This window comes from Amblyomma maculatum, chromosome 6 (assembly GCF_055883805.1).
Source record: "Amblyomma maculatum isolate TAMU_Amacu chromosome 6, ASM5588380v1, whole genome shotgun sequence".
NCBI classification, from domain to species: Eukaryota; Metazoa; Arthropoda; class Arachnida; order Ixodida; family Ixodidae; genus Amblyomma; species Amblyomma maculatum.
Window position 1 is genome coordinate 109,023,816 of NC_139349.1, and position 17,046 is coordinate 109,040,861.

Sequence of the window (17,046 nt, forward strand, 5' to 3'; positions counted from 1 at the left end):
AAGTCACGAGATCATGATGCAGATATTCACCACTGGTCGTGGGTTTGCCCAGCACTGAAGCAGACGGGAATTCGGCACCTGACGGCAGTGGGCCTTTCGCTGAACAACTCATCATACATTGCATGAACACAAGGGCCTTATCATCGCTCTCTTGAGCTTTATTAGAACAGCCAACCTTTTTTTCTTTCATTGAATACACTCTTTAAAGTTTTTACATATTACATTATGCTCTGATGCAATAAAAAACATTATTAAAAATAGTCGCCTGAGCTAGAATTCCTTGCAAAATCTTGTATCATCTACTCCAACCATGTCTCTTTCCTCGAATCTAACTCGGTCTGTCTCAGCATGGTTTTCGTAAATACCACGCTTGTGAAACTCAACTTCTCTCTTTTACACATTACATAGCTGCAGCCCTTGATTGTAATATGCTCACTGACTGCATTTTACACGATTTCGCCAAAGTGTTTTATAAGGTTTCTCATAACTTACTATTAACAAATATCAGCCTGTTAAATATCGACCCTATTATACTGAAACGGATTGAATGCTTTCAAACTAACTTCTCAGTATGTAAGAGATACTGAACTGCGCCTAACCATATTGTTTAGGAAACTCTGGTGTTCTTCAAGGCTCTGCATTAGGGGCCTTACTCATTCCAATATATATATATATATATATATATATATATATATATATAGTCACGCGCCTTCGTAGAACGTCGACGGAAGATGAAAAAGAGCGGTCGGGTAGATCGGTGAAGAAGAAGAAAGAGCAAGGGCAGAGGAACGTTTGTACGCTTCGCCGCAATCCTCTTTGTACCGATCCCTGTAAATAAACCCCCCGTGCGTACAACGTACGTAACATCGCGTACAAAGTACGTAACATCTTGGTGGAGTTGCTTGGGTAGCGACCACGGAGCGTTTCATCTACCGAAGAAGCCGTAGACTTGCTGGCCTACCACCAATGCCGTCAGACATGGCTGAAGACGGCAGTACCGAGCAGCCAGGACCATCCACGGCGAACAACTGGCCCCATTATCGAGAGCCGCGTACTTTTTCCGGAAAACCTGAGGAGGACGTTGATGAGTGGTTGAAGCACTACGAAAGAGTGAGTAAATACAATCACTGGACCGCCGCTACTAAGCTGGCTAATGTGGTGTTCTTCCTTGCCGCCACTGCCTTCGACTGGTTCGATAATCACGAGGATTCATTAAGTACATGGGCTATCTTTACCAGCGAAATCAAAAAAAATTTTGGAGATGAACCTGCAAAGAAGAAGCGCGCTGAACAAACTTTGTTTCACCGGGCACAAGTACCCGGAGAAACTTGTACTGCATATATCGAAGCCATCTTAAAGCTATGCAGACTCGTCAACCCCACTATGCTTGAAGAAGACAAAGTCGGTCACCTCCTGAAAGGAATAGCGGAAGACGTTTATAATTTTCTTATTAGCAAAGAGAACCTGAGCACCACCGCTGATGTTATAAAGCATTGTAGAACATTTGAGGCTCTCAAGCTGCGACGAATTACACCCAAATTCGGAAGACTGGCCAATGTTACCTCTGTAGCCAGTGTTGAAGCCTGTCCTTCAGTTTTCATGGCTGATATGATACGAGAGATTGTACGCGAGGAATTGTCAAGATCTAGGGACGCCATCTGTAGTGAAGAATATGTGCGGCAGAGTTGTGCACCGCAGGCAAATGTTGCCGCCCTGTCCACTCCGTGGGTTCAACCTAGCGGCGCTTCTCATATGGACGATCAGCGCAGCTATACTCAACGTTATGACCACCAGGCTCCAGCCGATGGAAAAGAGGCCCGCCTACTCTGAAAATGTGGTTTGTCAGCAGCGAGAGCCTCGCTACAACCAACGTCGCGACTTTGTTAGTGAGGACTCTTATGCTGATCGCTGGCGCCCTCAACCTGTGTGCTACAGGTGTGGCATTGCGGGGCATATCGCTAGATACTGCCGCCGTCGTTTTCCAACTGTACAAGATTACCGACCCCACGCGAACATTCACGGACGGCTGCACACCGAACAACAACGATCCCCGACTATGCCTACTGGGGACTCACACCATTCGACACATTTGCGGAATTCATCTCCTGCATCTGATCGTAGTGTGACGCCGCCACCCCAGCGCCCGCGGAGGTCACCTTCCCCTCGACGTCGTTCTACCCCGCCGCCTCCGGGAAACTAGGGGGCGCGGCCGATGGAGGTGAGGCCGCCGGCGAGTCGATGACGTCCATACCTCTGCCCGTGTTTATGTTAAAGAACAAATTGGAAATGTTTGTTTATGGTGTGAAAACAATGGCTCTTGTGGACACTGGTGCTACAGTATCTGTTATGAGTTTGAGTTTTAAGAACCGTTTAGGTAGAAAAGTAATGTTCAGTGGTGACCGTGCAGTGTTATTCCGTGGTGTCGGTGGTGAACCTTTAGTTCCTCTTGGTGTGTGTGCTTCGGATGTTGTTATTGGCGGCCTCAAGTTTAGAGTAGAATTTGCAGTACTGCCTCGGTCTACGCATGATGTGATTCTTGGGATTGATTTTCTGCAAGAGTGTGGTGCAACTTTAGACTGTGGTTCGGGAGAGATTGCTTTGAATCCTTCACTACTTTCGGTTCTTGTGGATGACTCGACACCTGAATTTGGAGCATTTGCTGTGGAAGAAGACAATTGTGCCAGCGTTATCTGCAGCATTCGTGCGGGTTTTCTCTATTCGGAACCAGTGCGAATCTTTTGAGGCTATAGTAGAACCTACGAGATTCACCTGCTCTAAGAAGAGTATCCTTGTGCCTCGTTGCGTCATTCCCGTGACTAAAGGCCGCACTGAGCTATGGACAGTGAACCACTCCGAAGAGCCAACTGTGTTGCCTCGGGGCCTAAAACTCGCCCGTTTCGAGGAAGGCATATCCGGTTCCGTCGCGGCGTTAAACAGCTCTGTCACTGAGCAACAGGTGCGACCAGGCATGGAGACCCAAGTTACGGCTATGATTAGTAAGTCTCTACAACTGAGCGTCGTATTCTAGTGGAACTACTACTGAAACACGTGACAGTGTTCGACTTTGCCAAGGATGACTCAATGCCACTGCCTACCAGTCGTATTCATCACACGATCAACACAGGGTCCGCCCCTCCAATACGTCAGAAGCCCTATCGAGTCTCAGCAACTGAACGTAAGGTAATAGATGAGCAAGTTCAAGACATGCTAAAGCGCGGCATTATTCGAGAGTCCTGTAGTCCTTGGGCAGCTCCAGTTATCCTTGTTAAAAAGAAAGATGGCACATGGAGGTTTTGTGTTGACTACCGCCGTTTAAATTCAGTCACGAAGAAAGATGTCTACCCGCTTCCACGATAGATGACGCAACTGACTGTCTGCACTCAGCTTCATACTTTTCCTCTATTGACTTGAGATCCGGTTACTGGCAAATCCCCATGCACATTGCAGATAAAGAAAAAACGGCATTCGTAACACCAGACGGACTTTACGAATTTAACGTTATGCCTTTTGGATTATGTAATGCACCTGCCACATTCGAGCGGTTCATGGATACAATTCTACGTGGACTAAAGTGGCAAATTTGTTTATGTTATTTGGACGACGTATTAATTTTTGGCAAAACATTTAGTGAGCACAACAGCCGTCTGGATATCGTACTTAATTGCATGGAACGAGCTGGTCTTGTAATGAATGCAAAGAAATGCCATTTTGGCGATCGTGAAACAATTGTCCTTGGTCACTTAGTTGACAAAGAAGGTGTTCGACCAGATCCCAAGAAAATTGAAGCCGTCAAAAGTTTTACCGTGCCCAAATCAGTAAAAGAGTTGCAGAGCTTTTTGGGGCTATGCTCGTACTTTCGACGCTTTATACCAAGGTTTGCAGACATCGCTTACCCACTTACGAGTCTACTGCATAAAGATACACCATTCAATTGGACCAGCGAATGGGACTCAGCTTTCCGTCATCTGAAGTTTCTTTTGACCTCGGGCCCAATCCTCCGCCACTTCTGCCCATCAGCTCCAATTGAAGTACACACTGACGCAAGTGGTATCGGTATCGGCGCTGTACTCATACAACGCCATGGACGCGATCAGCACGTGATAGCGTATGCCAGCCGCTCGTTGAGTAAATGTGAAAGAAATTACACGGTTACGGAGCAAGAATGTCTAGCCGTTGTTTTCGCTGTACAGCGCTTTCGTTCCTATCTGTACGGGAATGCTTTCACGATTGTGACCGACCACCATTCCCTTTGCTGGCTCGTGAGTCTTCGTGACCCCTGTGGGCGGCTCGCTCGATGGGCTTTACGCCTACAAGAGTTTAATTTTACTGTGGTGCATAAAAGCGGCCATAAACACTCAGATGCTGACTGCCTTTCACGTTTGCCGCTTCAAACGACTGATAATGACTCAGACAATTTCGATGAATATTTGGCTCCAATTGCACAAACCTTCCCCGATCTCCGAATTTTCCGAACCGAGCAACGCAAAGACAAAACATTAACTTCACTGTTTGATTCCGCCAACAATCCTATGAAGAACACATTTAGCATTCGCGAAGGAGTGCTTTACAAGAAAAATTTCGCCTCTGGGGGAGCGCGTATGCTTCTTGTCGTTCCGGAAAGTCTACATATCACAGTTCTAGAAATGACGCATGATGACGCCACGTCTGGTCACCTGGGAGTGGCCCGAACACTCCACCGCACACAGCAGCGATTTTACTGGCCGAAGATGCGTTCAACGATCAAGCGATATGTAGCCACCTGTGTGCAATGTCAGCGCTTTAAGCTGTCGACTTCAAGCCCACATGGAAAACTGCAGCCAGTCACACCTCCAACAGCCCCGTTTGAGCAAGTTGTCATTGACCTTCTTGGACCTTTTCCACGGTCCTCTAAAGGAAACCGATGGATTCTTGTGTGCGTTGATTATTTAACCCGCTACTGTGAGACAGCCGCGATACCATTCGCTACTGCGTCTGAAGTATCAAATTTCTTACTTCGACTCGTCATTCTTCGGCACGGCCCTCCTGCAGTCATCATTAGTGACCGTGGACGCCAATTCACAGCGGACATTGTCGAAGAACTTCCTGCAGTTTTCGCCACTCCACGCCATATCATCCCCAAACGAACGGTGTGGTAGAACGGTAGAGAATATAAATAACCTCCCCTCATGCGTTAATTTTGTTATTCTGGCTGTTTGCTGAGTTGTGAACTATTTGCCGACGACTGCATTCATGCGCATCAGTAATTTGGGATCCAGCTTAGCAGACTTATCGATGCTATTGCAGCTATTCATAATAGATCTGCTCACTTTATAGCTTCCAGTTACTGTCGTACAACCAGGGTTTCCCTCCAGACATGTTGCGTTAATTTACCAGAATTAAAAGTTGGAAGAAAACTTTCCCGCCTATATCTTTTTTCATTAAGTATTCCTTAATATTTCATAATTATAACAAGCACTGAAATACGCGATATAGAGGTAGAGGAGAAGGAAGAATAAACTCTTAATTAAACCTAGATGCAACAGTATTTCTAACTGGTGCAACATATTGTTAAGGACTTAATATTAATAAACAGAAGCACATGACAATTTCACGCCGCTCAATTGCCCCCCAAATATCAGAATACATAATTAATGGTAGTTGTTCAGAGCATATATGTTCATATAAGTACCTGGGAGTCCATATAATCAGTAAACAATGCAAACCAAACTGTTAGCTATCTAAGGCGAAATGTTTCGCAATATCTGTTACATCTCGAACTAAATATCACTCTTGTACGTCCAAAGTTGGAATATGCATCACCAATTTCAGACCCAGCTCAGCAGACTTATCGATGTCATTGAAGCTGTTCAGAACAGTTCTGCTCGCTTTATAGTAGTGTTTGTTCTTATTCGTGGTACGCATTTCACAGTTCGACCTGTCTTGTGTTCTTTTTTGTTACCTTTGTCATTCTTGCTCATTGTTTGAGAATGTTCTGGTGTAACATACGATGCCCACTACCTCTGTAATGCCCTCGGTCATGAGGGTAGTGTAATACATAAATTTTCGTGGTCAGGACGTCGCAATAGGTTAGGACGTCGACATAATTTCACCGTTCGGCTGGGCAGGCCTAGTTCCTATAAAAAGCCCCCTAAGGCCACATGTAAGTCAACTCAGTCTTGCATATCGAGGAGAGGAGTTCCGAGCTGACGATATCGCGACGAAACAAAAGAAAAATAACTAGTGCACAAACATGAAAGATAGCGGCATAAGAGAAGGAGGAAAGGCTTTCGCCATTAAGTTTTTAAGAGAAGCTAGATGCAGTCCTGTAGAGCCGGGAGAGCATAGTGCTCTTGAGGTAAGGATACTGGATTTTGGGATGCCTGGTTCAGATATTTGTGAATATAGAGTATTTACCTAAACGTTTTTCTATACATGTCCTTTTGTGTCTGAATTAACCGAAACTATTTCATCGGGCACGTATAGTGCATCCTGGAAACATATTTGTTAATAATGAATACATAAGGGGTATAGTAACCAAACAACTTGCTCCGGCTCATTCGGTATTGAATAAAGCGAAACAGTTTCGCAGGCATGTCGTTCTTGACCAAGAGCTTCCTGCAGAAAAGCTCTTCGCATCAGCGTATGAGAATCAGTTTCTCCATATATAACCATTCCTTTTCTGTTGTGTTTTGTCGATTCATCGCTGTGTACACAGAAAGGCCGCTATTAATGCGACCTATTAAAACGTGCGTGGTAGCTTCCCATACACATAAGTCGCTGTGGTGCCAAAACAATTGCTCCAGCTCCAATGCACCGTCAACATTGATAGAGCAAACATACAAAAAAAAAAAAACGATCAGAAGCGGAGTCTCACTTGGCGACGCAGTGGCCGGCGGTGACGACGTGCTGTCGGGAGACGAGCGTGCCTCCGCAGCGGCTGCCGGCTACCTGGATGAAGGCCTGCCAGGGAAACTGGCCGAACTCTGCCTCTTTTCCGCCCACGATCCGGCTAATGCGGCCGCCACTGCGACCGCAGTCTGCGACAAGAACAAGGCCGCGTGCGTGAAAGCGCGCACAGGCCAATTTCAACGCGAAGACCGCAGCGATGAAAAAAAAAAAAAAACACGTTCAACAAGCACTCAAAATCTTGGTGCAATATGCTACGAATCGCAATCGCGCAGTATATAGCTGGTGGGGCAATGTTCTTAGAGCTATGCTTATAGATTTATAGTGATGGCATACGTTTTAGCGTAAGCAGTGTACGGGCAATGGAAGCCGTTTTCTACAGTGCGTTCATCTGCGTAGCGAAATAGTATCTGTGGATCCTTGATTTGACCTTTTTTGTGATTTGACCGACGATCAAGATGGCACGTGCTTGCTGACGTAAATACCAAGTACTGTCTACGGTTTATTATTCGGCAGCAATGAAACAAAACTGAAAAACTGACTGCATGTGTCTGGTTGGCTAATCATGGGGCACCTCCGACGACGAGCGAATGTTTTTTTTTTTTTTTTTTTCTTTAATGGTAGAACCCAGCTTACCGCGTGTCACTTAAAACATCGCGTATATGCAGCTCCACCTTCACGCACTCTGCAGTGATGGTTACAAAGCAAAGCAGACATGCTATTCACAAGGTGAGTTTTGGTAAATACTAGTGGAATTCTATGGCGACTTTGTACTACTGTCATTCTAGCGATTTCTGCAACCTCGATGTATAACGGTTTTAGATGGCCCCAGTGGCTCGAGCAACCAGATTATAAGAACGTGGACATCTTTCGCCACTACGCTGTCGATTGCCCCAGAATTTCTTCGAGCGCTTGCATGAGAACAAGCCTTTCAGAGGACGTCGTTAGAAGGCCAACAAGCGCCGAACGGTGGCCTATTATGGTGTCGGACTTGGACGGACCTTGCAGACGGCACGTATGGGCTGCTTATTCTCAGTGTGGGACCTCCGCGCTAGATCGAACAGCGCTAGTAGACTAATTGCATTCATACAGCTTATAGACTCATTCTACGCGGCATCCTACGACCGCAATTATCCAATAGCAAGACTACGGGAGATGCATCCCTTTGTTTTACCTTCTCTGCATACCCTTGTTGGCTGGAAGCCGATCAAGGAAGAAGGCAGAATCTGCAGTTAACGTAGCAATATTTCGAGTTAAGCCTGCTTTCAAAACAGGGAGACATCGTCATTTGCAGCGTTAAGCGCAGTACATGCTATTGTGAGTTAAAGATTTCTATCCGCCCATACTCGACCGCGTTATCAGGCGCAACCGCCCTTCGTATATGCAGAAACAACCTCACCTGTTCACCCTGTTGTGCCACCTCAACAGTGGGGTCTCGTTTCGTTTACATACAAGCTTACTCTAATTGCTGCTACTACTACTACAATGCTTATCTGAAGAGTACATACCTTCCGTAACATCAACACGCATTTGTCACCTAGTCCACGCTCCTCTACTTTCCCATTTCCTTATTTTGTACCCTTCAGTACTTGCTTTCGATGGGCGCTACGCTATCCCCAGCAATATATTAAGTCTTCACTTTGTTATCTTATCCACACACACTGACTCGTACTCGCAAATGGGGCCCGCTCACAGGGCGCATGCGCAGCTTCTTACATGGGTCGTTCTTGACTGGGCCGTAGAAGCGCGGCTTGATGACTGCGTCCGACGGCGTGATGCAGCACGAGAGCAAGGGACCGCAGGACGATCCCAACGACCCACCGGCCATCCAGCAGTGCAGGAAGAACGTACACCGGGAGCCGCCGAAGCAGGCATCCGCTCCACTGCCCGTTCTTCCGGGGCGAGCAAAGGGCGGCCGCCGAAGAAACTTGGTGAGGCCGCCCGAGGACGCCGCCGGCTGGTAGGAAGAGGGTCCGGGCGCCGCAGCAGTGCCACCGCTCTCGGCGACATCGGTCGTCTCGGCGACGCCATGCGGCAGCAGAGGAGCTCCCGGCGGGGAAGACTCCGTGGGTGGTGGTAGTGGTGGTCTCGGATGGGCAGCCGGCGCTGCTAGTATGTGAGGCGCCGGCTTTGCCGCGAAGGGCGGGGTCTGATACGGTGGCCTGCGCCATGTCAAGAGCATGCGTGCAGAACACGGATGGAGAATCATCGCACGCGCGATTTCACAGACAGACCTCAATCTCGGTAGGCTTAGAGGAAGCGGCAGTTACCCAAAACGGAAGTGCATCGAGCGAAGCAGGAAAAGTTGCTAATTCAGCGAGCATCGGAAGGTCTTCATTCCTTTTAAGCAGTTATTGGCTTCCTTTAGGGAAGATTTAATGTTTGCAAATAATGTTACGTTCCATTATGTTAAACTCAAACGCCGTTTTGAAAGAAAGCTTCCGCTATCCGCAATAAATGCAACCAAAGCTAGCAGCAAACTGATGATAGCACATGCTGATGCTAGGTCCTTGCACTTAGCACCAATTTGACCAGACTTCACAAAGCGAGGGAAAATGCTGAAAGGGTTTCGTTCTAACAATGAAAGTAGTTAAAGTGAAAGCGAAAGAGCTGGTACGTGAGAAGCTACTTGCCGCTCGAAAATACAGAGCAGACTTGTTTCACGATAGTGAGCTTTGTCTAAAGATATGGGTACTTTATTGGCTCATATCAAGACGCTTGCTTTTGTGAATCAGTAGGAAATTTCTCCCCTGTCTGCCAATTTGTTTTCTATATTAGACCACAAATATTATATACAGGTCAATTAAAACGGTTTCGTCAGCACATTCTCAATCTTTCTTTGATATCCGAAACCACCTTTCATGAATCTTTCTTATTCTTGTTTAAAAATAAAGCAACGTATGTCCGCGGCCATTTTAAAGTTCTCTTTAAAGGGACACTGAAGGGAGGTAGAAAAACAAGTCAGACTAACAGCCAGGGTCACGTGAGAGAAAACACGTCATTTCTACCGGAAGCAATGTTTCTACAACTGCGAAAATAGCGTAAAGGTAATGCACACATCATACCAGGACTAGCGGATACCAGCCAGGCGTAATGAGTGACGTAAAAAGGAGCGCTCAAGAAATTCTATATTGCCGTCTCAGTAGCTCACTACGGTTGGAATAATCAAGGACAGCGCAACGGCGGACGTCGTATAAAATATAAGAGGTCTGATTTAAGCCAGCGCTAAAAGCTATAAAGGCTAGGCGCAAATGCGGGTGCAGAGTCCTCCCTTTCAAGTTCAGAACCACAAGCTCTAACGACATTTACGCTCTGTTATGCTTGTTAGGCGGCCGATGAAGCCGTTTCGCTCTAATTTCAGTTCCTTGAATTTGTGGTAGTTGCCGAGCGCTAATGTCAAGCAAAAAAGCCAGCTTATAGGCAGCCTGCAATGAAGTTCGCTGTGTCGATCGCCGCGCCGTAACACATCCTGGCGAGAAGAGCAAATACTTTTGAGGCGCTTTCATGGGGCCTTTTTCCGCCGCCTGCATGAGCTTACAGGAATCAGATTGCACGCTCTGTCGAAGCTTTGCATGGCGTGTGTCAGATAACTGGGCTACATCCAGAGCGCCAGGGCAAGGACGTTATCTGTCACATGCGTATCTACAATGATGCCGAATATGCTCGGTAGTTTATCGCGAACCAAGCTGCTAACGGCAGCATTTTTAGGTGCGCTATGGAACAATTGCAGTGTCACTTAGGCACACGGTGCAGGTTGTTTATAGGAAACTTTACCGAGTTGTGGCGAAAGTAAAGCTACTATGTGGCGAAGCCTGTTCAAGAAGTGTCATTCTCAAGCATTGTGAAATGATAATTTAAAACTCGGCAGAGTGTGTCACCAGAAAAGTGAGGAGTTAATCACTGAACTTCACCTTCCAGAACCCTTCGATCTTGTGTATTCCATTGCCCATGCAGACGCGGTTGTAATGCATGCATGGCTCAAGTGTTTATGCACGTATGCCAGGCTGTCTTTCGCAACTGTTTAGATTACGCATCTGTGCTAACACATATGTGCGAGATAATAGAGGCACAAATTAAACGGTCAGTGGTTAAGCGAATAGTAAGGTGCATGTAAGCGAACTGAGATCAGCAAATGGCGTCACAGACTAGAGCCGTTATCGCTATATAGCCTTACAACCTAAAATGTGGTGCTTAAATGTTCTCCCGCCCCCATTTTTTTTTTACTTCAGTGGACACTCATGCTATAGCCTTAGAACCTAAAATGTGGTGGTTAAATGTTCTCCCGCCCCCATTTTTTTTTTTACTTCAGTGGACACTCATGCAGACACTCGCACGGACGGACGTCGTCAATGTACGAAGCACAATGCAAACACGTGGTTTTCTCCAATTTTTTCATCACACATGCGATATGTGAGGCGCCGGCAAGCACGACAGGATGCTCAGTCACAAAAACAGTCAATAAGCTGACGCGTCTTCAAGATTATGCGGGCATTCCCTGCGGACGCCTGTAGGCGGAAGCCGGCAGACTATATCGAAACGTACCCGTAGTTAGTGAACAAACACTAAACTACAGCACAGTGCGCCGTTTGATGAACAACGTGCATCCAATTTTTCACGCAGATCAGGCATTGAATGAAGTATGATAGCGCGTCACTGCTGTTCGCATTCATAGCGTACCATTCACGACAGCACACAAAGCACTGAAGGCCACACAAGCGTCATCGCTATCGAATGCATACATCCATAAGCGCGATCAGCAGTTTCTTCCGCAGTGTGCGGCAAAGCTCATTAACACAGTTTTTACCACAAGGCCGATAATCTGACAGGCTTCTCCAAAAAAAAAAAAAAAAAAAGAAGATATACTCTTGTCCGCCACCGGCCGATCTCGTAAGTACACAGTGAGGTGTCGGCAGTTTCAGCGCGCGGTTCTCAGACGCTATAGGCTATGCAGCCACTGAATAGAAAAAGGTGATCACGGAGTCATTTTCTATGTCGACGACACGGGTCTAAATAAAGTGGCGGGAAACTTCCCAAAGGGAGTGCACTATGCGATAGCACATTTTTGTGTCTAAAAAAAAATAGCATACTCAGAAACAAGCATGAAGTGAATATTTAATAAAAACGTCAACAGCGTCCTTTTTAAAATAAATTGTCGCGCATTGGGAACGTGTTGATTACGGTGAGGTGAGCCGACACGCCAGTGAAAGGCAGCGAAGGAGAGATGCGGGTGTTCTATTTACGCGCCTAAAGAAGTGCGATTACGCTTCCCGAATTTTCGCTGAACTGTAACTTAACAAAGTGGAAGAAGACCCACCTATACGCTGGTGGTCCGTAGGGCCTCCGGTACGGTCGCAGTATCGACCGAGGTGGTGGTGGTGGCGGGTAGCGTGGCTTGTAGTAGTAGCGCGTCTTTGGCCGAGGCCGATACGAGTTGTGAGAGTAAGGAGCTCTTGGGCGATGATAGGATCGATGATGATAGTATGGCCGCGGAGGAGGCTTTGGCCGCCACATGGACAGCATGGGGCGGTAGACGAATGGTGCTGTACTATAAGTGTCTATGTGCCCTGGAAAGAATAAAGACACGTCGATACGTAAGCCCACACACCAAAGAGGTCAGCCGCGAAGGTCACTTTAAACGCACAAAGTGCAGTTATCCGCGTAATCTCTCCCATTTCTTTTTCAAAGTATACTGGATATAACCACTTTCGGTCTGATCACTTCAATGGAGGAGCCTAAAGCCTCTCATCCGAAGTATAATCAGCAAAAATAGGTTAAACGCCCAATCTACTTTCACGCATGCCCACTGGACTTCACATAATCAACTTATTCACAACGCGTTCTTAAACATGTACACAGGTTAAGTCCTGACGATTTCTCTTTCGTTAGCGTGAGCGCTTTCAAGAAACTCCTTGGGCGCACGTCACTTAAATTCGGGCACAATTCCCACACTCAAGTATAAGGCTTGGTGCTAAGCAAAGCCTTACAGAAGTGGCAGAGCCTTCAAAACTAAGCAGTGGCCATAGTGTCTCCTCTAATCTCTGCCTAAGTAAGCCTACGCCATGATAGACTTCCGTTTTTTGAACGAGTGTGGTGCCTAAAGCTGAGATTTAAACTGAACGGTGGCATCAATGAGCAATAAGTCAATTTTTCCCTGCACTGTCAGGACCATTGTAAAAGCATTATCTCGCATAGCATTATTCTGATCTGAGTGCACGGCGTCGTCGTTACTGAAAACTCATCTGAACAATGAAGTCTTCTATAGTTTCACCTCGAATGAGGAAGCAAAGCCCTGCTACTTACGACAGTCCATCACCATGTCGAATAACACAGTGACCCTCAACCTCTTGGTTTCGTGGTACTGCAGATCTTCCTGACAATTCTGCCTCTAATTACACCGGCAAATGCTACACACGCACTTTTATCCCATGAGCTCGAACTAAAAACCACATGGCATTAGCATCCGTACTCACTTGGCGTGCTGTCAACTGCGTTGATGGTGATGTTGATTGTGTAACCCCTGGCGAGCGAGGCAGCGTGGACAATCGTGGTCAGACATAATGCTTGGAGGTTCATCGTGCAACCAGTGGCCGGGCAACAGCAGTCCTGGGACGGATCGTCATGAGTGACACGCGTGACCCATCGGTGCACAGAGCTCGGCGGCCATCATCGCATCAAACGACAGACGCCGCCGACCAGCATCGATAACACAAACGCAAGTACGCACTTTCGCATACGCGAACATCCATACACACCAATGCAGAAGCGATTCAGCGGGGCACCGCCCACGCACTCAACCATGCTCACCTTCCTTCCCTTTTTTTCTTTGCACATTTTTCATGCGCGGAATCTGAGTACAGAGCGTGACAGTATGTGTGTGCCCACACACATACAGTCAGCCACCGGTAACCTCTAAACACAGCCAATTACCCCCCGTTGGGGATTTGAAAAGAGTCGCTTTCAATAGACGCGTATACCCTCTGCCGGGGCACGCGATCTACAAACTCGGTGAACCGTTTCAACGGCTATGTTTTGTGTGCCTATAGTAAGGACGCGGCTGGCGGGAGTTCCGAACGCGGCACGCTTGTTTGCACGCGCGCGCGGACGCCGGCGGGCGGTAGGTCGTTGACTGTCACTTTCAAGCGGGCACGCGGAACCACACCGCGTTGAGCGCGCACGCTCTCTACAGAACCCGGAGGTGGCTCGGTACAACTAGTTTTAGTACTTTTTTTTTTCCCGCTCAGCAACACGCCGCGATGTTCCCGCACGACAGGCAGAATCAGTTCCGCACCCACGAATCTGCCGCCGACGCGCAGTGACGTGCCTTTTCGACCCCTTACAGTGCGGAAACATAAAAAAAGGAAGGAAGACTGGAAGGAATCTCGCGGGGAAAATGTCCTGTCATGTCTTCCTGAGTTATGAAAAGAATTTCTTCGGTCGATAGCGAAGTACCGGCAAGGTATAATAAGTAAAAACGGTCACGCCTGAATAGAGGCGGACATGGAGAACGAACGTCGCCTTCATAGGCACCTCGATCACGTATCGGATCGAGAACGGAGCGTCATCGAGAGGGAAGCCCACTACTCCGAGTCATCGAAGCGCCCTTCTTCCTACAAAGTTTACCTGGAAAGAAGGTCGCGGAGGTTGAGCGTGTGATGCCGTTTTTAGACAAGGTTACTCCGGAGCCACCGACGGTATAACGGGACACCGCCGGCCCTCTGAATTCCGCGCTGAACTGCTTGTATGAGCCACACCACCTGTACCTTCTTACCCGCCCTGTACCCATACTTCCTCAAGTAAGGGGCAGTTTTTTTCTGCTGTGCGCTATGCGACCCGGAACGCGATAAATATTTGAGGGCGCGTATTTCGTTTGTCTTTAGACTGGTAATCAGCGCCAGCTCTCGTTCATCCAGTGGAGACAAGGAAGTGGAGGGCCAGAGCACCGACTCGTTGCTGGTGCTTTATCGAGAGGCGTCCGCGCGGTCAACGATTAACGGGTCGCCAGAGACAAATGAACGGCTCTCTGTTGGATGATGTCTGAATAATGCAGTTTCAACCATCCGATGAAACAATGGCTGACGCTTGGCCGTTGTGGTAGCTCCTCATTACTTTTTCTATCGTAGCAAGATCAATTATTATTCTCTCAGCCGACTGGAAAACTTCACCTATAGGAGCTTCCTTACAGAAGGCTAATCAAGGGACAGATTGTACTCTGCTAATTAAATACTATTAATTGCCGCCAAAGGAGCAAAAATGATTGCATCGTCTTCGGGCACGCTGAAAGCAGACGGCGAGTTAATTTTATGCTAATGAGAAGCTATAATGATGCAATATTAAAAGGCGACATGCAAGGAGTACGGGACCGATAAAGTTATCTTGGGTACAATTACGGTTAATGAGAAAACATGAGACGGACAACTGCTTTCACTAGGCGGCCGCTGCAGTGCTTTGAAATTGATAGTGCTACAAAAGGAAAGCTGGAATATGGTGACTGTAGCACAATCTCATTGAAATTGATAGTGCTACAAAAGGAAAGCTGGAATATGGTGACTGTAGCACAATCTCATTGAACCTGATAGTGCTACAAAAGAAAAGCTGGAATATGGTGACTGTAGCACAATCTCAATATAAACGTTAAAATTTTTTTCACATGCCATAAACTTGAGAGTGGCAGTGTCATGAAATTTTTAGGTGGTGCAGCTCAGCAAAAGGAACACCAGTTTTGTTTTCTGTAGATGAAAACGCAAAACGCCTACAGATATTCAAGTCACCCGCGGGAAAATTTTACACGCAACGCAATTTAAACCAACTTGGATCACTGACATTGTCAGCAAAAATCTGTAACAGAGCTACACACATGGAACGGAGCAATTGAAACCGAAGACTAAAAATTCAGTAGAGCAACCGTTAGTTTACCTTGCATTTAAATGTATCAGATCTCACTTCAATCGGCATTCGCTTCCAAGTGAAGCCACATTTATTACATACTTCTGCGACGAGATTCGTATTAAACAGCGTATTGTTCAGTTTATGTCGACTTTAGATTTATTTCACTTTTCTAGGGATGAAATATTGCAACCACGCATGCACTTGAACCTGCTAGCCTTGCGCTCTAATTTGCACAAGCTTTCTCAATTGTCGCTTTGCGCGTTCGCCATCCTACACCGTAGGCTACCCACCGGGGTGAAAATTACAATGCGAAATTCATTTAAAAAACTTAAATCACATGCGGCGCAACGCCCACACACTTCAAATTTATCTTTGTCTAGCATGGCCAGTAGACCGCCAATATGCGAAGCTTTCGACATTTGCGATTCGCACCTCGCAACTAATTCCTTTGAAGCACCCACTTCGTGTGCTTCATTACGTGGCCAACCTTACAGCGGCAATGGGTCCACTCGCTAATAAAGACCAATGCGTATTCAACGAGCTTACCTTGAGCACTCGTAAAAACCAGCGAACCGGGCATTCGCTCTGGCGCCGCGACTTTTAGCCTCACACCATTGTGTGCTACGCGGACATCGCTGCTGCTACTGACGAACGCCCAGCGAACTGAAAGGGGCGGCGGAGCACAATTTTTTGACGCAGCCTCAGAGCGACGTGCTCCTATCTGTGCCCGAGTGGTTTGAACGTTCACGTGCCTTCACAGTTACGGCTGCCTATGCATGCGCAGGCGCACCACACTTCATCGCCAATCTTGTTAATCATTCCGCTGAATCGCAAAAGTCGAAGTGAAGATGCGCATCTTGACACGTTTCTTGGCAGTGCAAGCAGCCACGAATGTTGTTACCCGGTTTTCCATAGCGGGCTTCCTAGACAGATGTACCCTTTCATCTTTTATGATAGGCATGGCAAACAGCCCTGCATGTACAAACTGTGGGTGCGACGAGCCTATAGGCCACATTATTTGTGAGTGCCCCATATACAGTGAGGAAAGACAGTGTCTGTGCCGTACGCTGGAGCATCTAGATGGACGCCCATTGACTGAAATTAAGATTTTAGGTCGACCTGGCCACGGATATCGTCTGCGGTGAAGGCCTCCCAGGCACTGCTCCGCTTTATTAAAAGCACAGGCCTAATCAAAAGACTATGAGTTTGATGTTATGTTACGTGACATGACTGTGATGTGATGTGACATGTCTGTTATGTGACTGTACTAACTTC

General features: G+C 47.1%; 1 protein-coding gene across 1 annotated transcript in view; it reads right to left on the bottom strand.

The window, feature by feature from the left end:
• LOC146186555 (brain-specific serine protease 4-like) overlaps nucleotides 1–16,512 on the bottom strand; it is a 32,235-nt gene extending 15,723 nt beyond the window's left edge. Inside the window, exons 1-5 of the mRNA XM_084607260.1 lie at nucleotides 16,318–16,512; nucleotides 13,356–13,488; nucleotides 12,200–12,449; nucleotides 8,602–9,047; nucleotides 6,854–7,016 (exon numbers count right to left, since the gene is read on the bottom strand). Of these exons, the coding sequence (XP_084463386.1) occupies nucleotides 6,854–7,016; nucleotides 8,602–9,047; nucleotides 12,200–12,449; nucleotides 13,356–13,458 (962 nt within the window). The 5' untranslated portion in view covers nucleotides 13,459–13,488; nucleotides 16,318–16,512. The remainder of the gene's footprint in view (nucleotides 1–6,853; nucleotides 7,017–8,601; nucleotides 9,048–12,199; nucleotides 12,450–13,355; nucleotides 13,489–16,317) is intronic.
• Nucleotides 16,513–17,046: the final 534 nt, after the last annotated feature.